This window comes from Lepisosteus platostomus, chromosome 16, assembly GCF_059453375.1.
Source record: "Lepisosteus platostomus isolate fLepPlt1 chromosome 16, fLepPlt1.hap1, whole genome shotgun sequence".
In the NCBI taxonomy this organism is placed as follows: Eukaryota; Metazoa; Chordata; class Actinopteri; order Semionotiformes; family Lepisosteidae; genus Lepisosteus; species Lepisosteus platostomus.
In genome coordinates, this window is record NC_142626.1 from 25695334 (window position 1) to 25717596 (window position 22263).

The following is a 22263-nucleotide window of genomic DNA, read 5'->3' on the forward strand; positions in this document are numbered from 1 at the left end:
GCTGTGAGGATGGGTTTGAGGAATGTGCTCTGTGTACAGATGCAGCCATTCAAAACACGGTGGGCGTGTTGCATCCAAACGCGTCATATTGCGTCATTTCGATATTATTTTTTTCATTCATTTCAAAGATATTATTAATAACCTTTTAAATCTGAAGGGAGATCTAAAGGGATCCACACGGCACAGGTCCCTGCAAGCTATTCAGAGGGAAAGACGGTGATGTCACCGCGCAGGCAAGCAGACACAGCCTCTAATGTCAGGCGTATGCGTTAAATATATTTAGATCTTTGAATTAATATCGTTATTGATTTCTTTAGCCTCACAACATTATCCAATAATACTCTTCTTGCGTCTAATTTTTAGTTAAGAAGGATTTGAACTACAGACCATAAAAAAAACAGGATTCACTTTTTTCACAAATTGATGATAATGATATTAGTTGCAGTTTGAAATTATTCGTTGTTATTGATAAATGACTTGGATTCAACATGTTGTGATATTTAGAAATATAAAAAAGTCAATGGAGTGTCCATAATATTGCTAATTGCTATTGCTATTTTAGTTTTTCAAAGAAATGTTTGTTAAAAGAAACCTCATGGCAATAACTCAATAACTGGATTTGAATAAACACCCTTAGCCTTATAAATCAGTTACTTAAGCCATCACACCACCACCACAGTGACATATCAGCTAGTGAAACAGCTGTACACATATCAATAGAAAGTCTTATACTACTGTTTGTGCTACAGTACATGAATATAATTATATCGTTATTAATTTCTTTAGATATGTGATTCCATATTATATTCCCTATTAATCAAATTCTAAAAGTATGCTTTTGTTTACTCCGATAATGAGTATTCATATATTCGCAGAAAAGGTTAAAACGATCAATTTTCACAAAGTAAATAAACGTACAGTAATATGGTCAGAAGGAGCACGTAAAAACGTTTCTGAAATAACCACATGTAAGACTTTGATGCTTAAAATGTTTAGGGAGAAATGGAATATTGGTGTGTATTGTTTCTTTAAACAACCAATACCAGCCATATACAGTACAGTTTATATAATATGTTTATGTTCCTAAATTAATATTGTTTATGACCTTCAGATGTGTTATCCTCCTCTTCTTTTTATGCTCAGCTACTAAAATTTCCCTTTAGTTGTAAAATTGCATATAAATATGCAATACCAAGCAGATTAAAATGTGCACAGTAAAGGTATTAAATGATTAAATCTTTTCACTACCGACCAATGCACCACGAGTGCCCCTGTCGGTAACTTTGGCCAGCCAATCACATACCGCTGTATGTCGTGGTGGCTTGTGCGTAGTTGCAGTACCGAAGCATTCGGTCAAAGTCCAACAGATTACAGAACAGCTTCTACCTTCAGGCAATAAGACTGCTAAATAGCCAACCTGCAGCTCCTTAAGCAAATCACCCGTAATGGCTACATGGACCTACAGTTGTCAATGTATTCAGCATACTGCACTACTTGGACATAAAGTATTGCATACACCATGGACACATAGCAGTTCTATTCACATTGAGTTTTATTCAATTTCTATTATATGATTATCTGTTATTATGTAACTGTCACGATCGCTACTCCTCCTTTTAAGGGTGCTCCAGCCCCATTACCTGCACCCCTTGTTTTGCCCCATTACCTGCACCTGCTTCTTATTTCTATTCTCCCTTTAAAGCCAGACGCTGACATCATTCGGCACTCCTCATTGAATTCCGCTTCGTGAGAGCCCGGGTCCTGCTGCGTCTGGCTCCGTTATACTTTTAACCTTCTGTTCCTGATTCCCCAGTGTTTCCTCACAATTCTGGATTGTGTCGTCTGCATACTATCCGTGACAGTAACCTTATTTTTGTAACCTTAATTTGTGATTTTTGTGATTTTTACCCCCCCGGTAATCTCAAAGAAAAAACATTTCACTGCATGCTGTGTTGTTGTGGATTTGATAAATAAACTTTGATTTGAACTTTGGTTTTTTAAAGGATATTAATTTAGGAACATAAAAATATTATGTAAACTGTATATGGCTGGTATTGGTAGTTTAAAGAAAAAATATAAACCAGTATTCCACTTTCTTCCTAAACATTTTATGCATCAAAGTCTTACATGTGGTTATTTCGGAAATGTTTTTATGTGCTCCTTATGACCATATTAAGTTTATATACTTTATGAAAAGTGATAGTTTTTACCTTTTCTGCAAATATGCTTGTTATCGGAGTAAACAAAAGCATACTTTTAGAATTTGATTAATAGGGAATATAATATGGAACCGCGTATCTAAAGAAATTAATAACGATATAATTATATTCATATACTGTAGCACAGTCTAGTATAAGACTTTCTATTGATGTGTGTATGGCTGTTTCAGTAATATTAACGTGCCTGTGTCTGTGGTGTGATAACATAAGCTTGGGTCCTATGAGTCTGAGGTGTGTGTTCAAATCCAGTTATTGCCATGAGTTTTCTTTTAACAAATAAACATTTCTTTGAAAAACTAAAATAGTACATATTATGGACACTATATTGCCATTTTTATATTTCTAAATATCACAACATGTTCAAAGCTAAGTCATTTATTAATAACAACGAATAATTTCAAACTACTACTGATATTATTACTGACAATTGTAGTGTGCTCTCTGAAGGCCCCAGTTCTGTAGGGTTTGGGCATTTACTGGGACAATTATTAATTGTAGCAGTAAATCACAAAATGATTATTTTAATGGCTTTAGAATCCAACCTTGCGATATAACTCAAACAATGCACACACACACAGGTACTAATACACGAGGATACATTTATTAATACATAGAATATGCATGTAAACCTAACAGATCTTATCGAGAGGGTTATCAGAATACAAAAGATATATATTCATTCAGTTACAAAGAGTTACATATATCAAGAGGACATACGTTCAGTATATCATTCATTTAGACCGTTTCATAAATGAACTTGGTTATAACTTCTACATTAGATACTCAAAACAAGTACATAGCTCTTAGGAATTAAATTGATATCAACTGGTTGGGATAACAATTGAATTCTCAAGCTATAATGCATTGAAGTTGAATACTCATCCAATGGTTGTCTGGGCTGAGTCTCAGGATGGTCAGGAGGCGCGCTGCGAGAATGTCCTGCCCTTGGGAGCCTTCTGCTCCTGGGCTGTCCTGCCCTGGAATTCTCCTTTGACATTCTCCCTTTCAGAAAAGTCCACTACAGGCTCTCTGTGTTGCCTGTTTTTACCTGGAGGAACTTCAGCTCGTTCATTGTCTGAAAGTTTCATGGGCATCAGAATTCCATGTGGGTTACTCGGCCCTACCAGTCCTTGATTGGTTGATCAAGGTGAGATATGAGTCACTTACTCCTGACACTTAGGAATGCAGTCCAGATGTCCATCTGGCACTCCCTAGACAGATAGGCACCAATGGATGACCATTGATCATGATAGCCAGGCTTAGCTAAGTGCATCCCCATTTGGGAGCTGTCCCTTATCAAAAGAAAACATCTTTAAATCAGCCTGCATGAATAGTTTCTCTGTGGCTGCACCACAGAGATGAAGAGAGAGATGGGGCCTCATTCGGGAAAGCACAGCAACACTTAATTCTGTCTTATTAACAAACATTGCTGCTACACAATAAATATTATCAACACTATATTGTCATTACAAACATGTATGCCATACGGCATATGCGTTACTGAAGCTAAAAGTTTAGCCTTTGTTACTAATGTAACCACTAAATAAAGACATAAATATAGAAACCCCTACATTACAAACTGTAAATGGCTGGTATTGGTAATTTAAAGAAAAAAATACACACGTATTTCACTTTCTCCCATTTGTACGTGCTCCTTCTGACCATATTAAGTTTAATATGTGAATATTTAATATGTGCAAAAAGTGAATCCTGTTTTTTTATGGTCTGTAGCTCAAATCCTGCTTAACTAAAAATTAGACACAAGAAGAGTAATTTTGGACAATGTTGTGAGGCTAAAGAAATCAATAACGATATTCATTTAAAGATCTAAATATATTTAACGCATACGCCTGACATTACATGCTGTGCCTGCTCACCAGGACGGTGACGTAACCGTCTTTCTCTCTCAATAGCTAGGAGGGACCCCAGCCGTCGGGCAGAGGAGAGATCTCCTTTAGATTTAAAAGGTTATTAATAATATCTTCAGTGTCGCATTAACATTGGAATGTTCTTCCAAGTGTAAAAAGAGACGATACTCAACGTGTCTCCTCTATAAATTTCCAGTTTACAGACCGTACAAGATAATTTATTATGAATAACGTCTTCCGTATCGCATTAAAATTGGAACAGTTTCACCCCTCCCCCTTTCCTCTGCCTGTCTGACTTTTTTTGTGTAAACCGGTTTTACACGTTTTAAGCACTCTGTAGTTTTGACCGCGGGCACTTTTCCTCCCCCTCTTCATTTTCAAAGTAGAATAGGCGAACCTTCCAATGAAAGACAGTCCCCCTTCCTCCCTCGCACAGACTGACAAATGTTTTATTAGAAAAAGAGATTCACAACGCAAAGCTCTGTCAGTCTTCTGTGTAAAAAATTGGTTTGAACATCATGGTTGCTGTTTTTAATAAGCTGCTGAGTAAAGAATACGAATTTTCCTGGTGTCAGCAGTATTGTGTATATAGTTGACCTTTACCTGAATGAAAACAGGACATAACGAAAGGTTTTCAGAAATCAAACAAAGCTTATTTCCCATGCTTACAGGGTTCCAGTTACTGCGTAATTACGCATCGATGAAACACCGGAGGTTTACAAAAAGAGAATTAGCTCACTGATATGATATGTAGAGGCTGTGAAAATTTTCACAAGTAGAGGTCTTTAAAACACATTTAGTTTGAAGGCTTTCTGTGTTTCCCTTGCGAAGATATGGACATAAGAATATTTCTGTGTGGTAAAAAAATGGCATAAAAATGACACAGCCAAGCACTGCTGCGACTTTTGTAGTTATTCCAGACCAGGGTAAAGTTAGCTTAGTTAGTTCGAAAATGATTTTGGCACGCATGTAGCGTTTTCACAAAACCTCCTGAGTTGTGAGAACACTTGCTTTGTGTATAAAGTATAGTGAGAATGTTTTCACAGCCTTCACTTTGTCATTCTTATGCAATGTTATGTCCATATCTTCGCAAGGGAAACACAAAAAGCCTTCAAACCAAATGCATTTTAAAGACCACAACTTGTGAACATTTTCACAACCCCTACATAAACAGATCAGTGAGCTAATTATTTTTTTCTGACACTTGGGAAAACTTGGGGTTTTGATTGATGCACAATTATGCACCATCTTTGTCAGATTGTGAATCAATAAAGGCATTTAATTAAACAAGCGTTTGCGATTTTAATTAAAACAGGGGTAATGGGGTTAGACCATTAGACATGCAATACACATCCTTGTGATAATCTTAGAATCTTTGTGTAAGTTTTTTTTACTTTTTAATAAAACATTTTATACACTTTAATTTTGTAAACGCAACACACATTCCGTACAGATACAGTAAAATCACGTTCTCCTGTCTTCCCGTGGTGAAAAACGAATTAGCAGGTGATTGAGATAACAATGCATCGCCCAGTGAAATGTTCTTCTTTACAAGTGTAAAAAGAGGTGATACGTGTCTCCTCTATAACTCTTCAGTTTACAAAGAAATTCCACCAGACCCTCACAACATTGTCCAATAATACTCTTCTTGTGTCTAATTTTTAGTTTAGCAGGATTTGTGCGATAAGCACATTGTTTAATGGGGATGACATTACCCATGTCTGTTATCACTGTACAACACTACTTCAGGTGATGTAGCCATGTCAGTCTGCGTAGTCTGCAAAGGAACAAGTAATAGGTTTATTCCATGCTGAAAAGAGAAGAGAGAAAACGCAACATTTCGGCTGTGAAGCCTTCTTCAGGTTTGAGGGTCTTCAACTCAAAATGAAATGCTTGGAGCTTGTAATGTAGGGCGCTCTGAACGAGTTAAACTTTGTTGAGGGCTTGCCAATGTAGTGACGTCACTGCCTTTCATATGAATAAGAGGGACCTGGTCCATTAGGGTCAAAGGTAGATCTCACTTTAGCTTGGATGGCTGCTTCCTTGTTGAGTGATGCTGGAGGCCTGGGTTCAATTCCCCACCTAGTAGGATGTGAGCCTGAAAGTGCTACATTATTAATTATATCTTCTACAGGATGTCGCATTAACTAACTCTTCAGTTTATTCCGCCAGACAGTACATGAATAGAATTATATCGTATATTATATTCCGTTAATCAAAATCTAAAAGTATGCTTTTGTTTATGCCAATAACGAGTGAATTCACAGAAAAGGTTTAAATACTATCACTTTTCACATAGTATATAAACTTAATATGGTCAGAAGGAGCATGTAAAAAATGTTTCTGCAATTATTAAAGAGTAATAATTCCCTAAAACGCAGAATAGCAGGCTCCCTATAGCAAGGTTCAGATACTTAGTTCCAATCAGGTTTTGTTCAGTCATGAAGTGGTGGCTCTTGCCTCCTGCAAGATTCAACTTCCCACCACTCCTTTTTCTCTCTTGTTCTCTGACGTTCTTTTCTCTTCTTTCCCTTATCCCCTTCTTTTTAGCCTCCTGATCTGATCTTATATGTTATGTTTCTGGACTGTTGATTGACACTTAATCATTTACTCACAATATAACTAAGGTAAACCAAGGTTATGATTTGATTTGTTTACAGACTCTGGAACCCCTGCATCTCAGCAAACATCCCTGTATTTGAAGGTGGAAATGTTCAGACTGCCAGGTGATACACACTTTATCTGTACTCTTAGAGATACTTCCCAGTCACCTATAGCTGTAACAATGTATATACAGGTCCAGCCATTCAAAATGAACAAGGTACGCTCTGGGAAAATGTGGTGGGCGTGTAAAACTGTGTATTGCAGCATGTTAATCATTAAACATTAAAAACTTGGTTTATTTTATAAAAGCAAGATTGCTCAGTTGCATAAAACACAACCTTCCACCTTCATCATAAATATTTTAATTATGCAGAAATATTTTATGCATCAAAGTCTATACTAATAGTATTAATAATGAATGTCCTTGGACAGGCTGCAAGCTCAAAGGATTACCGTATTCTTTGTAACTGTCTGCATCAGTTTAATTGTTTCAACACGAAAAGTCTTTATTTTTTCATTGACTAAATGTAACACCACAGCATGTTGTTGATCCGATCACATATATGTTTCTAATCACACTAAGTTTTGAGAATCTCCAATTCATCATGCCTTTCACATGCTCATAAACGATATTAATTTAGGAACATAAATATACCTGTATTATGTAAACTGTATATGGCTGGTATTGGTAGTTTAAATAAAAAATACACACCAGTATTCTACTTTCTTCCTATACATTTTAAGCATCTTAAAAGTCTTGCATTCGGTTACATACTGTGGTTAATTTGGAAAAGGATTTACGTGCTCTTTCTGACTACATTAAGTTTATATACTTTGTAAAAAGTGATAATGTTTTAACCTTTTCTGTGAATATGCTTGTTATCGCAGTAAACAAAAGCATACTTTTTAGAATTTGATGACTAGGGAATATGATATGGAATCGCGTATCTAAAGAAATTAATAATGATATAATTATATTCATAAACTGCATGTGTATGTACATATCTTGTAAAAACATTACATTGCAAGACTGTGTTCAAACATACAGATGCACCCATACATACAGATATTAACGATATAATTATATAAACATCACTTTATTAACCCTTTACAATTTCTTGCATTAGGAATTATCTTTTTGCATACCCCACCTTGCTCTCCATGAGACACACAGATAGGGAAAGAGCCTAGGGTCAGAGCACAGGGTCAGCCATTGAACAGCACCCCAGGGGCAGTTGGGGTTAAGGGCCTTGCTCAGGAGCCCAACAGAGTAGGATTCCTCTGCCAGCTGCAGGATTTGAACCAGCAACCTTCCAGCCACAGGCACAGAGCCACCGCTCCACCCCCAATGTGGTGCTCTTTCTCTTTCTCTGCTTCTGCACAGGCGCAGGGGTTGTGCTGGCTGTGCAAAAAATTAAAGCGCCGGTTTTCAGTTGACGAGTGTCTGAGTCACTGTGTCTGTCCTCGCCGAACCCAAAATATGACATTATTAATAATGTAATAATGCACTTTTGGGCTCACGTGGGTATGAGCCCTGCCCCGCTGGCATACGGTTTACTGAAGCTGGAAGTTTAGCCTTTGTCACTAATGAAACCACTAAATAAAAACATAAATATAGAAATCCCTACATTACAAACTCCAAGCATTTCATTTTGTCTATTGCTGAAATATCGACAGCAGTGTAGTTACAAGGAACATGTCAAAATGTTTCCAAAATAGCCACAGTTGAACAATTTGAGGGTTTTGATAATAGAGAGTCTTTATTACCCCCATTTTGATTAAAATCGCAAACGCGTGTTTAATTAAATGCCTTTAATGATTCACAATCTGACAATGCAACGTAAATCGTTAACTTTAAGCATAGCTTTCTCACCATTTAGATTTATTTTTCATGCCATTGTTAAAGCAGGACAATATTGTACTTCCTCATGGGATCACACATGGAAAGATTAGATTGTAATCGTTTTTTAAATAAAATTTAGAAAACTGTCATCTATACAAAAAAGTTGTATTTATTTAATACCACTTGATAGCTATATTAATAGAGATAAGAATTCAGGTTGTATACTGTTTAGACTTTTAATCATATTAAACTGTATTATATTATGTTAAACATCGGTATGTTAAAAAGTCAGTATATTTTATAAAAGCAAGATTGCTCAGTTGGACAGTATAAACAGTATAAAGCAAGTATGTTTTTTAATGTTTGTAATCACTATTCTTGCAAATTCATTTTGTATTCAGTTTCTTTCTGTGCGTTAGCTGGTGGGCAAACGTTCGAGGTGTGTTTATATAGTTGGTAGTATTACTGTATTAAAAAAAATAAATAAAAAGGTTTAACAACCCAAAGCGAGGCTTGGAAAGGTCAGAGGACCTGCCTAGTTTGTAAAACTATTAGTTGCATCATTGTGGGTGTTGTGGTTAAAATGCTATTGGCTCGTGAACAGCATCCCCCTATAACAGTGCATAGTGCCACATTAAATAAAACCATCAGAAAAAGATTCACAATGCAAAGCTGTGTTAGTCTTCTGTGTAAAAAATCAGTTTGAACATCTTGGGTTATGTTTTTTAAAAGCTGTTGAGTGAAGAATAGGAATTTTCCTGCTGACAGCAATATTGTGAATATAGATTACCCTTACCTGAATTAAAACAGGAAGAAAGTGTTTCAGAAATAAATCCAAGCTTTATTCCTATGCTTATAGTCTGGATAATTGGAGTGAAGGCTGTGACAAAGTGAAGGCTGTGAAAACATTTGTCAGTCTGTCTGTGGGGGGAAGGGGGACTGTCCTTCATTGGTTCCTATATTCTACTCATACATGAATATAGAGGGGGTGGAAAAGTGCCCGCGGTCATTTTTTTCACTGACAGACAAAGTTGTGTTGTGTTGTGCTAACAAAAACTACAGTATGCTTAACAGCTGTTCAATTGGTTTAATTCAAAACACTTTAGTCAGTGGGGCAATTTAACAGATGCCTCAAGCCTTAAAATGAAATCGTATATATTGTAATTGGGTCTGGTCATTATTAACAGTATTAATTTAATAATAATAATTTCAAGCTTCTTGTAACTTTTTAAGAGTCATTTTTTTCTTCGTTTTTCAACCGCGGTAAAGTTAGCTTGAAGTTCAAAAGTGATTTTGGCACGCCTGTAGCCTTTTCACGAGACCTCCTAGAGAACACTTACTTTATGTTTAAAGTACAATGTGAATGTTTTTACAGCCTACACTTTTACTGGTCATTTTTACAGCATTTTTAAGACAGGCATAAACTATTACTAATCAATAATTAGTATTACAATTCACACTATGATAAATTGTTGCACTTCCACATCTTGTAAAAACATTACATTGCAAGACTGTGTTCAAACATACAGATGTAGCCATACAGGTACATGCAGATAATAACGATATAATCATATTCATATACTGTAACTCAAATCCTGCTAAACTAAAAATTAGACACAAGAAGAGTATTGGACAATGTTGTGAGGCTCTGGCGGAATTTCTGCTGTCTGCTGCTATTGAAAAGCCCTGCGTGATTTTTTAGCAGCAAACAGATTAGGCAAAAACAGACTGTTAACAGGCTGTTTCGTGTTTTTCTTAAAATTGTTGAGCGCAGTGGGGGACATTGGGGAATGTGATTGCTTTTGTTCTGTCTTACATTGTCAGATTGTGAATAAATAAAAACATTAAAAAAATAAATATAAGGTAACCAGCAATAAAATGTCCTGTTTTTTTCTTAACACTAATTTTTCCATACTGTAATTTGAGTCTTTGTGTAAGCTGTAAATTCTTTTTACTTCTTAATTAAACAATTGAAACACTTTAATATTGTAAATGCAATGTGCATTCCATACAGACATACAATTGGGTGTTAATCAGATTAGCAGGTTACTGAGGGTGGTACATTATTTCCCACTGCATTCTGGGGAATGTTGTTTTGACAAGAAACCTCCATCTTGTCTCCATCACTCACAATTTATCATGTGTGAATGAGTCAAATTAAAAATAAAGCGTGTTTACAAAGAAAGTGAATTACAGTAACACTACCAGCTATATAAATACATATATTTAGATCCTTAAATTAATATCGTTGTTAATTTCTTTAGATATGCCATTCCATATTATATTCCCTATTCATCAAATTCTAAAAAGTATGCTTTTGTTTACTGCGATAACGAGCGTATTCACAGAAAAGGTTAAAACATTATAACTTTTTACAAAGTATATAAACTTAATATAGTCAGAAGGAGCACGTAAAACCTTCTCCAAAATAACCACAGTATATACCCAAATGCAAGACTTTGATGCTTAAAATGTTTAAGAAGAAAGTGGAATACTGGTGTGTATTGTCTTTGCCCTTGAAGTTGTCTTCACATCATGTGTGACTGAAACAGAGATCTATAGAACCAGCTCCCAGCTCCCAGCAGTCCGTTAAGACTGACCCTTCAGCAGATCAACCACTAGAGTGAGGAAGATGAGTTTCACTAGGATGCTCACTGATATGAGCCTGGTTTTATTTAAGCTGAACTTCCATCAGGTGTATTTGCAACAGATTGATGGACAATTGATGATGTTAATGAAGTAGGCAGTTCTAATTATTATTGTTAATATGGGTGTTTCCATCACACTGTTATTGTAATTATTCGTTTACAAAGTCCACCACCGTCCTCGCAGTGGAACCTGACCAGGGAGTCCTATAGACATGTGGGTTCAGGGTCAACAGGGTGACTTGTATAAGTAGACAGACACTGGTAGGTGTAGGTAAACACTTCATACCTGAATTGCAGAGTATAAAATAATGTATTCTAGACAGTAAATTTTAAGTAAATGTTAGGTTATTTACTTAAAAAGAAGGAATTTATTGAAGGACGTTCTGGTAAAACTGTTTAAAGCAGCAGTGAGGTGTCATTTAAAATCGTGTACAGTTTGTTTGAATTTAGTCAATATGCACTGTAGGGATGCAAGCAATCACAGAGCAGTCCAGTGTATGTTTAAGATGAGTTTAATTGTAACGGAAATTGTCATTTCCAGAGAACACAGAAGGAGACACAAAATGTATTTCCCACAGTGCACTGAATCACAACAGTTTTACACAGGTTATTATAGCCAGGGTCCAGCCATGTTATTACAATGAATAGGGTTTTAAGTGTCTGCATTCTACTTATGGTCCAGTGGCAATTCTTGTTGATGTTGTCCCGTCTTCTAGCTATTTCTTTACTGTCAGATACAACAGCAGATGTCTGTTCTAAAATTCTTTAAAGCCTGGTCAAGAGCCAGGTCAATGACCCCAGGCCAGAGCCAGATACGTATGTGACTTCAGCTGACCAGCTCTGCCTCTCCAGTAGAAAAGTGACTCCAGGATCTCTGAGCTGCTCCAGTCTGAAAACCAGCAGAAACACCCTGGAGTTCAGGCTCATGCTCACACACTGGGACTGTGTGCTGCCTCCTGCTGCTCCTTCCTTCTGGCCATGAAGAGAGAAAGGGGCTTTCAGGCTGGAGAAGAAGAAGCAGGTCAACACCAATACCAGCACAGTTACCCCTGACCTTCACAATGGCAGAAACAGAGAGACTTATTAATCCTGCAGAACGAGAGAATTGCAGTGACACAATCTGCTGTCTCAATAATAGTTCTTCAAATTCAAAGCAGAAGACACTGCTAAAGTGTACAGTACCTTTTCATGTAAAAAAATACTTAATTTTCCAAATGGCTACTCATGACAGTTTCTATATTCTGTTTTCCACTGAAAAACATCATATCCCAAGAACCCATTCATGTGCATCCTGTTCTCTGCCTCACTGTTTTACAGCCTCTCTCTGTTTTTTTGTGAGCTCCCATTCAGTAAATTTTCTTTTTATTATTAGTGACTTAGCTTCTGTAAGTTCAAGTCCTGTTTGCTCGGCACTTCCTGATCTTTTCAACTGTCTCTGTTCTTCACAGGGTCAAGCTGGACAGACCAGGGTCACCAGTGCCCAGCTGTATGTCTATGAAGAGTGACTTTTCAATGGATCAACCAATACACTTCAGAGCTGGAGACTTCAATCCTGACCACAGGTGAGGTCACAGTTATCCATGGAGTGAATCTGTCAGCAGGTCATGAGATAATATTGTGTGAACTGGATCACTTCTCCGTTTCTTATTTCCTTCATTCTCTGAGAAGCTTAAGAAGAATAAAAATACTGAAAATAAAAAACAAAATTCTACAGCTAGTAGTTTCTCATGACTAAGGGATGAAAGAGTGTGTATCCACTGCAGACATGATCACAGACACACACAGGCGTGGAGGAACAGTGAGCTGCAACTGAACACAGGAGTGAAGAGAAGCAGAATATAGAACCTGGATTTCTCAAATCAGATCAACCACTAGAGTGAGGAAGAGGAGCTCCAGTAGGACACTCTGTCCATTTCCACAATAATGTCCAGCTGGTTTTATTGAGTTGAGCTCCCTGTGAGGTGTATGAGCAGAAGATTGATGACAACTTGATGATGATGGTGGTGCTGGCAGCTGTAATTATTATTGTCTACAGGGGAGCGTCCATCACTCCGATATTGTAATTATTGGTTTAGAAAGTCCAGTCCCTTGTCCTCACAGTGGAACCAGGTCAGTGTGAGCTGCATGTGAAGTTCGAGTCAACAGGTTGATCTTTTAAATTGTCTCTGTTGTTCATAGGGTCCAGCTGCAGAGACCAGAGTCACCAGTGCCCAGCTGTGTGTCCATAAAGAGTGACTTTTCAATGGATCAACCAATACACTTCAGAGCTGAAGACTTCAATCCTGACCCCAGGTGAGGTCACTGTTGTGCATGAAGTGTATCTGTCAGCTGGTCATGAGATATTGTGTGAACTGGATCACTTCAGTGAGTTGTAATTGAACACAGGAGAGATGAGCAGCAGAATATAGAACCTAGATTTCTCAAAACAGATCGACCACTAGAGTGAGGAAGAGGAGCTCCACTAGGACACGCTGTTCTTTTCCACAATAATGTCCAGCTGGTTTTATTGAGTTGAGCTCCCTGTGATGTGCATGGGCAGCAGATTGATGACAGCTTGATGATGATGGTGGAGTGCTGTAATTATTATTGTCAATAGGGGTGTGTCCATCACACTGTTATTGTAATTATTGGTTTGGAAAGTCCAGCCCTTTGTCCTACCAGTGTAACCTGGTCAGTGTGAGCTCTAGTCATGTGCAGTCTGATCAACAGGGTAACGTGCACTAGGAGATAGACAGACACTGGTAGATGCAGAAAAACACTTGATACCTGCATTGTGTAGAATAAAATAATTTACTGCTTGACAATTTGTGAAAGCAATAGAAAAGATACACAGCATTTTACTTTATATAGTTAAAAGAATGGAATTTGTTTCAGGTTGGTTTTTTTAAATTTTATAACACACCAGTAAGGCCTTGTTTCAAATTGTGTACAGTGTTGTTTAGACATTGGTCACTGTATACAATGTTTTGGCGATAAATAGATTACTGCTCTGCAATTAGTCGAGAGAAGAGTAACCAGATACAGCCTTGGGCTCACAGGAATGTTGAACTCTGAGGGCTAAATGAACTGTACCTGTCCAGTCTTATAAGAGTGATGGAGGGGAGTCTGATTCAAGATCAACACAGCCTCTCCTGAACATCACATATGTATCGACAGACACATGTACGATGAACAAGAGTGTTTCTGATGGGATGCATATGGTTACTGTCCTTTGTCCAGGTGTGGAGATACAGTATTAGATTCATGAAAAAAACTGTATCAATGCTGTTCTCAGGGTCAGTTTATCGAGACCCTGGTTAACAGGGCCCAGTTTGTTGTCCATGAAGAGTAATGGGTCAATGATTCCACCAATAGAGTTCAGAGGTGGAGCCTTCGCTACTGACCCACGAGGTATAGATTACTGAATCATCTCTACCTTTCTTAATTATTTTTTATCAAAGTGTGAGATGTGTGAGTAAAGATGTTATAGCCAAAAAATATTACTAAAGTCTACAGCTACAAACATACATGTGTGTTCAACGAGTGTGTATCCAATGCAGATACTGTACGATCACAGACACACGTGTTGAGGAGCAGAGAGGTGTAATTGATCACATCAGTGACGAGCAGCAGAATATAGAACCTGGATTCCTCAAAGCATGTCTGTGCTCTTGAAGTTGTTTTCACCTCATGTGTGACAGAAGCAGAGATCTTTAGAACCAGCTTCCAGATATGTGTCCATGAACACTGAATCTACAACAGATCAACCACTGTAGTGAGGAAGAGGAGCTCCACTAGGACACTCAGTCCATTTACACAATAAGATGAACCTGGAATTATAGAGCTGATTTCCCTTTCAGTTGTATTGGCAGTACATTGATGTCAACCTGATGCTGATGGTGGTGCTGGCAGCTGTAATTATGTGTGAGTCCTGTAGTCAAGTCAGGTCAGAGTCAACAGGGTGATGTGTTGTAGGAGATAGACAGACACTGGTAGGGTCATGCAAACAATTGATGCCTGCAATGAATAATATAATTTACTTCTAGACAGTGTGAGAAAACAATAAAAATGACGCACAGAATGTTAGGTTATATTTAAAAGCAAAGTAAGGTTTAGTTAAAAAATAATTTATTGAATGACATTTTGTTAAAATTGAATAAAGCACTAGTGAGGCCTCATTTGAATTATTTACAATTTTCCTAAGCATTTGGTCAGTGAGTACAAAATTTTGTTAACAGATCACTGCTCTGCAGTTAGTCCAGAGAAGAGGAACTAAATACAATCCCGAGCTCAAAGGAATGTCTAACACTGATAGTTAAAAGAACTGAACCTTTCTAGTCTGATAGGATTGACTAAGGGGAGTTTGATTCAAGATTATAGAATCCTAAAGATATAGACACAGTCTATAGGGACATGAGTTGAAACTGCAGAGAAGTGCATTTTAAACAGAGGACAGGAGGCCCTTCCTTACACAAAGAGCTGTTGTACTGTGGAACATGCAACACGGCCATGTGAATGATATTGATACCCTGGTGTCTTTCAAGAAAACACAGAATGAGATATGAAACAATTAGCTACTAACTGCCAAACTGGTTGAACGGGCTGAATGGGCTCGTCTAGTTGTTATACATTCCCACACCCACACCCTTTAACAAACGCTCACGCCACAAATAACACACTTATCACCGTTCACTCCCCTAACTATTTTAGCTCTCCTCCTTTCTCATTTCCCTGCTCACTATTACGGATTCTCTTAGAGCTTCCAAGCGTGCGTTTATCTCTTGCTTTAAACTCGGATACGTTCTTCACCCTGTGATTTGGATTGTTGCTTCCTCGTTGTCTCCCCGTGTTCTGACCTACCCGCCCGCTTCCTGGATACGTTCTCCGCCTTGTGTTTTGGATTATTGCTTCCTTGTTGCCTCTCCATGTTCCGATCCTCTCTCCTGCCTCCTGGTGTTCGTTTTTGCTTGGCGATTCGGCTTGGTGTTTTCCTCTGTCTCCTGCATCCTGCACAGGATCCATTCACCCTATCAGTCCCATTCTGACACTAGTGACTGTAGTCTAGCTGTGTAAATCAGGAGCACTATTTGTACTTGCTGGGTTTTCCATTTTTTCACCTTCAGGCTGTGTTGAATTCCTGCTGCTTTTATAAGACTTATAATTTAAAGTGGACCAGAGAAGGATTTATACATAATTAAATTGAATATATAATCTGACTCTGTGAATGATGAAAATAGTAAGAAATGAGAAGATCCCAAGTAAAATACACTACTGATTGGAACAAGTAATGGGTTTATTCCATGCTGAAAAGAGAAGAAAGAAAACACAACATTTTGGCTGTGGAACCGAAGAAGAAGGCTGAAGAAGGCTCCTGAAGATGGCTCCACGGACGAACCGTTGTCTTTTCTTTCTTCTCTTTCCAGCCTGGAATAAACTTATTACTTGTTCCATTGCAGCTTATGCATGCTGACGCAGCTACCTACCTGAACTACTACACTACTGATTTATCACTTATACCTACATCACCAGCAACATGATCAATGTATGACTTCAGCTTAGCAGCTCTGCCTCTCCAGTTAAAAAGTGACTCCAGGTCCTCTGAGCTGCTCCAGTCTGGAAGCCAGAAGAAACACCCTGGAGTTCCGGCTCTTGTTCACACACTGGGACTGTGTGCTGCCTCCTGCAGGCTCTTTCCTTCACCCCATGAAGAGGGAAAGGGGCTGTGAGGCTGGAGGTGAAGAGAGAGATCAACCCCAATACCAGCACAGTCACACATGAACATCACAATGGCAGCAGCAGAGACACTTGCACACTGACCAAGTGTGTGTTTGAAGTTACACATGGCCATGTACTTTAGCCTAGTGTCAAGGTGGGGAGAGGAAAATATGATGGAAAGAAAGAGCTTTAGAATCCAAACCAGAAATCAGAGCCGTGATAGAGGGAGTTCAACAGAGCCAGATTTATTAATCCTGCAGAACAGAAATTTTCCAGTGACATAATCCACTGTCTAATCAATAGTTCTCAAAAATAGAAGCAGCTGCTTATCAACACATTTTTGTGTCAAGAAAGCTCATTCCAGTTTCTATGTTCAGTTTTACACTGAAAATATTCACATCTCCAGAACCCAGTCAAGTGTACCCAGGTTGCACAAAAATGCTGAAAATAAAAACATGCTAATGGATGGAGTAACCATGTGATGTATAACCACTGTAGACATGATCAGAGAAACACAGGTGCTGAGGATCAATGAGCTGTAATTCAATACAGGAGTAATGAGCAGCACAATATAGAACCTGGATTTCTCAAAACATGTCTGTGCCTTTGAAGGTTAAGAGAGAGATCAACCTCAATATCAGCACAGCCTCTCCGGTGCTCATCATAGGCATTAACAGGTGTGGAGAGTGGAGATTAATTAAAAATATATTGGTGCTGCTCACAGAGTCAAACTGGAGAGAACATGGTCAACAGGGCACACCTTTGTGTCCTTGAAGAGGGACCTATTAAGACTCTGGCCAAATCAAGACAGAGAAGAAGGAAGAACATGAAGCACCTGGAATATCTCATTGTCTGTACTGGTACAGCAGAATGAGACCCCAGATCATGGAAATGGTTTCTCCAACATAACACATCGCACACAGGTGTCTCCCATTCCCAGCATGTCTTCCAGGTCATGTGTGTAACGAACAGTTCTTTTCAGACCCTATGCGGACGACACAATAGTGAGGAAACAAGGGGAAAAAAGTCATGCAGGAGACGGGGAAAAAGACAGGGGGCAGGTCCAAAATGCACTGCTGCACTGGGGAGTTGTGGCTGAGGCAAACACTCCAAAAGAAATCCAGATAGGGAATCCAAAAACACAAGCATAAGTTAAAAACATGATAGAGTCAGACCCATCAGAACCCAGGCTCACACAATATGGAAAGCAGATGCAGAGCTTCAATTGGCAACTGCGTCTGGCTTTTAAAGGGGGACAGGAAGGAGGCTGGAACAAGGGACAGGTGTGGGGATTAAGGCAAACGAGGAAGGCTGGAGTGCACTTAACTGGAGGGGTTAGTGATCGTGACAATGTGGAGACCTGATAATGGTGAAAGGAGCAGGACAGTGATGTCTGGGAGCTCCTGGTCATCAACTGCCATGGAGGCAGCTGTTACAAGAGGGCTGTTTGGCTCTGGGTTGTGCAGGTTCACTTCAGCAGCTGGAAGGTGGAAACTCTAAACAATAAAAAAAATAGTAGGACTTGTTAGATTTCTCAATTAAATCATCTGGTTTTGCTATTTTGTAGAATAATGTTGATAACAGGCAATTTTAAATATTGATAAAATGTTAATTTTTAACATTCATAGAAGTAAACCTGTAATTTCAGAGACAAAACAATATACAGTATATTCCTGAGAGGACAGACTGTGTCACAGCAGAGTGATTTTGGAAAAACACACATTCTTAATAAAGAAAACATGTAACAATAACAGAATATAAATCTGTTTACATGAATAAGACAATTTACTTTAAATTGTGATTGTGTGTCTCCTCTTGTCTAGAGCTCTGTGTGTGTCTCTCCTGTCCTCAGCTCTGTGTTTGTTTGTGTCTGTCTCTCCTCTTATCCTCAGCTATGTCTTTCCCCCTTCCTGTCTTGAACTCTTTATGGGTGTTTCCATGTCTTATTTCTCCTGTCCTGAATTCTTGTGCCCTGCATTTTGTTTGTGCAAGAAGTACAGAGGGGTTCAGCATGACGTCTGTGACTCCTGGTCTCTGAGTTAAAGGAACAATGTGAAGATTTCTGACTATTTTCTTTGCTCACAGATCTGCTGGGCATGAAAACATGTCCTGTGATTTCTGCATTGAGATGAAGATCAGAGCTGTGAAACACTGTGTCACCTGCACTGCCTCCTACTGTGAGACACACATCCGACAGCACTACTCAGTCCCAGCCCTGATGAAACACAGACTGGTGGACATCAGTGGAGACCAGCAGCCAAGTTTGTGCCAGCAGCACCACGGAGCTCTGGAGCTGTTCTGTAAGACTGATCAGACTCACATCTGCAGTCTGTGTTCAGTGGGGGAACACAGAGGCCATGACACCATCTTTATGTCAGAACAGGTAATGACACAGGTAAGAGACTTCAGTCACACATCCTGAAATCATACCTGTGCTAAATATTGACACACATTTCACCAGCTGATTCACAGTACGTCTGTGTCTCTGTGCTGTGCTATCTGTTCACTGTACTGACAGACAGAGATCTGTAGTGACCTGTGTGGCTGAATTAATACACACTCATCACTGAGGGCAGCTGAATATCTGTGTGCTGTTTTATTTCACATGTACTGTACAGTGTAAAACATTAGTGACCAGAACTCAGTATCTCAGTACAGAAACACTAAGAAATGGACTCTTATTCTTACTGTGGAACTGTTATCACTATGGATGCTGTCATTCTCTCTCTATGAAAGCTTCATATCTCCACCAGCCATATCACCCTGCAACTCACAACTGGCAACTCTCTGCTGCTAAGCAGGTGTGAGCCTGGTCAGTACCTGGATGGGAGACCTCCTGGGAAAAACTAAGGTTATGGCTGGAAGAGGTGTTAGCAGGGCCAGCAGGGGGTGCTCACCCTGCAGTCTATGTGGGTCCTAATGCCCCAGTATAGTGATGGGGACACTATACTGTAAACAGGTGCTGTCCTTTGGATGAGACAAAAAACCAAGGTCCTGACTCTCTGAGGTCATTAAAATCCTTTTTCTTGAAAAAGAGCTTCTTGAAAAGAGTAGGGGTGTAACCCCTGTGTCCTGGCCAAATTTCACATTGGCCCTTACCAAATATTGGCCTCCTAATAATGCCCATCTATGAATTGGCTTCATTACTCTGCTCTCCTCCCCACTGATAGCTGATGTGTGGTGAGCGTTCTGACGCACTATGGCTGCCGTCGCATCATCCAGGTGGATGCTACACATTGGTGGTGGTGGAGGGGAGTCCCCATTACCTGTAAAGCGCTTTGAGTGGAGTGTTTAGAAAAGCGCTATATAAGTGTAAGCAATTATTATAATTATTATTATTATAATCTCTTGATTCCTTTAAATCTGCCAATTTTAACTCTTCCAGAGGTCTCACCCCTTTCTCTGCTCTGTTTGTTCAGGGTGTGAGGAGGGCTGTGACAGGTGAACCTGAGGATTTCTGCACAGGAGGATTCAGGGAGACTGTCCAAACAGGTTAGTGTTTGAGAGTGTCCCTCAGGAGAAGGACAGACCAGGTCTGTGTGTGTGTGAATGAGTGTGCTTTGGCAACTGGAATCAATTAAACATAATAATTTAAAGTCTTACCCACAGATTCTAAATATACAGTCTACACTTTATTGATACAACACTAAAACATGCATAACAAACCAACAAGAATAAAATAATATATTTTTGATAATAGTAAATAATAATAATAATAAATAATAGTTTCACATAGAAATAATACAGACATAGCCAGCAGCCACTTTGCAACTCACAACTGCCAACCCACTGAAGCTAAGCAGGTGTGAGCTGTGTCAGTACCTGGATGTGAGACCTCCTGGAAAAAAAACTAAGGTTGCTGCTGGAAGAGGTGTTAGTGGGGCCAGCAGGGGGCGCTCACCCTGAGGTCCATGTGAGTCTTAATGCCCCAGGATAGTGGCGGGGACACTATACTGTAAGCAGGCACCGTCCTTTATGATGAGATGTAAAACTGAGGTCCTCTCTGTGGTTATTAAAAGTCCCAGGGTGTTTCTCGAAAAGAGAAGGGGTGTAACCCCTGTGTCCTGGCCAAATTTCCCATTGGCCCTTACCAACCATGGCCTCCTAATAATCCCCCTCTATGAATTGGCTTCTTTACTCTCTGCCCTCCTCCCCACTAATAGCTGATGTGTGGTGAGTGTTCTGGCGCACTATGGCTGCCGTCGCATCATCCAGGTGGATGCTGCACATTGGTGGTAAGCAATAAGCAGCCTCTTCAAGGTCCTAGATATCAATTTTACTTCATTACTGTTTCCTTGTTGTGGTAGTGCTGAAAAAAACTTTATTTTAGCTTCCATTACAATATTAATGTATTTTTTCACATAGGAACATGTAATACTGTAGGTTTATTCGCCTTCTGTGCACTATTTTTGTTTCACTTCTGTGCTTTTTGTTCTCAGTTTCATTTTTATTCATTTCACCTGTGGGCAGAGCAGCTTCTCTGGGTGGTCATCCTGCCCTGAATTCCTAAGCCCGTCTGCACCCCTGTCTTTGTTTCTCAACATTATGATTCTGCTCTGAAGTCAAATCACCACTTTCCCCTGGAGCTCAGCATCAGGATTCTGTTCCAAGGCCAAGATTCCTGTGTCCTTTTTTCCTGGGAGCTCAGCATAGGATTCCTTTCCGATGCTGAGAATGCCCATTTCCTGACGACGGGCTGATTCACCAGGTTAGAGATCCCCAGGCTGGACTCTAACCACCCTCTCCTTTTGTCACTGAAGCAGTCTGTTCTGTTTTTGCCCTGCCCTAGCACTTTTTTTAACTTTTGCACTTTTCTCTGTCTTCTTTCCTGTCACCTTTCTGACCTTTCTTGAGGCGACTTCCTTTCCTGACTCAGGGCTCTTTTCTCTTCTTCACCCCTTTTTCTCAGGCTGTCTGGGTACCTTTCTTTCTTTCTTTTTCCAGTCTCCTTCCTGCATTTCAGCAGAGCCTTCTGTTCCTTCCTGGGGAGCCAGGCATCCTGTGTCCACTCTGTCTGGAGAGCATTTCCCTGTTAGCCTGGCCTCCCTGTGGATTCCTGTTCCCAGGCTCTGACTGGGACATACTGTATAGCTCTGAGAGCTGAGAGGGAATTTAGGAAGGGTCCATTGCCTCCCGTCCATCCCAGATGTCTCCCCTGCCTGGATATCTGTTTCTGTTGGCACCCAGGCATCTCTGTCAGAGAGGTTTAACTTTGGAAACCGAGCTGACAGCACCCGCCTGACCTGGTCTTGGAGGAAACCCACCATAGAGCATGTGCCTTCAATTACTGGCTCTGGGGGTCTGTGACTGGTCCACTGTGTGGGGGTTTCCTGCCTCACTGGTTTTGGTGAGAACCATATTCTTGGTTAAGTCTCTGTGTAAAGGCA

At 39.5% G+C, this 22263-nt stretch overlaps 2 protein-coding genes across 25 annotated transcripts in view; one reads left to right on the forward strand and one right to left on the reverse strand.

The window, feature by feature from the left end:
• LOC148647083 (NACHT, LRR and PYD domains-containing protein 3-like) overlaps positions 1-22263 on the reverse strand; it is a 1669284-nt gene that overhangs the window by 1500595 nt on the left and 146426 nt on the right. The gene's annotated exons all lie outside the window — the stretch shown is intronic.
• Positions 1-22263, forward strand: part of LOC148647098 (ribonuclease inhibitor-like) — a 465740-nt gene that overhangs the window by 264422 nt on the left and 179055 nt on the right. For 2 of the 8 annotated variants that reach the window (XM_088609317.1, XM_088609318.1), the window contains exons 3-7: positions 6748-6813; positions 12631-12744; positions 13361-13474; positions 18962-19271; positions 20296-20368. The exons of 3 other annotated variants lie outside the window; for them this stretch is intronic. In XM_088609317.1, the coding sequence (XP_088465443.1) occupies positions 6748-6813; positions 12631-12744; positions 13361-13474; positions 18962-19271; positions 20296-20368 (677 nt within the window). The remainder of the gene's footprint in view (positions 1-6747; positions 6814-12630; positions 12745-13360; positions 13475-18961; positions 19272-20295; positions 20369-22263) is intronic. 3 more of the 8 variants (XM_088609320.1, XM_088609319.1, XM_088609321.1) reach the window with 3 other exon arrangements.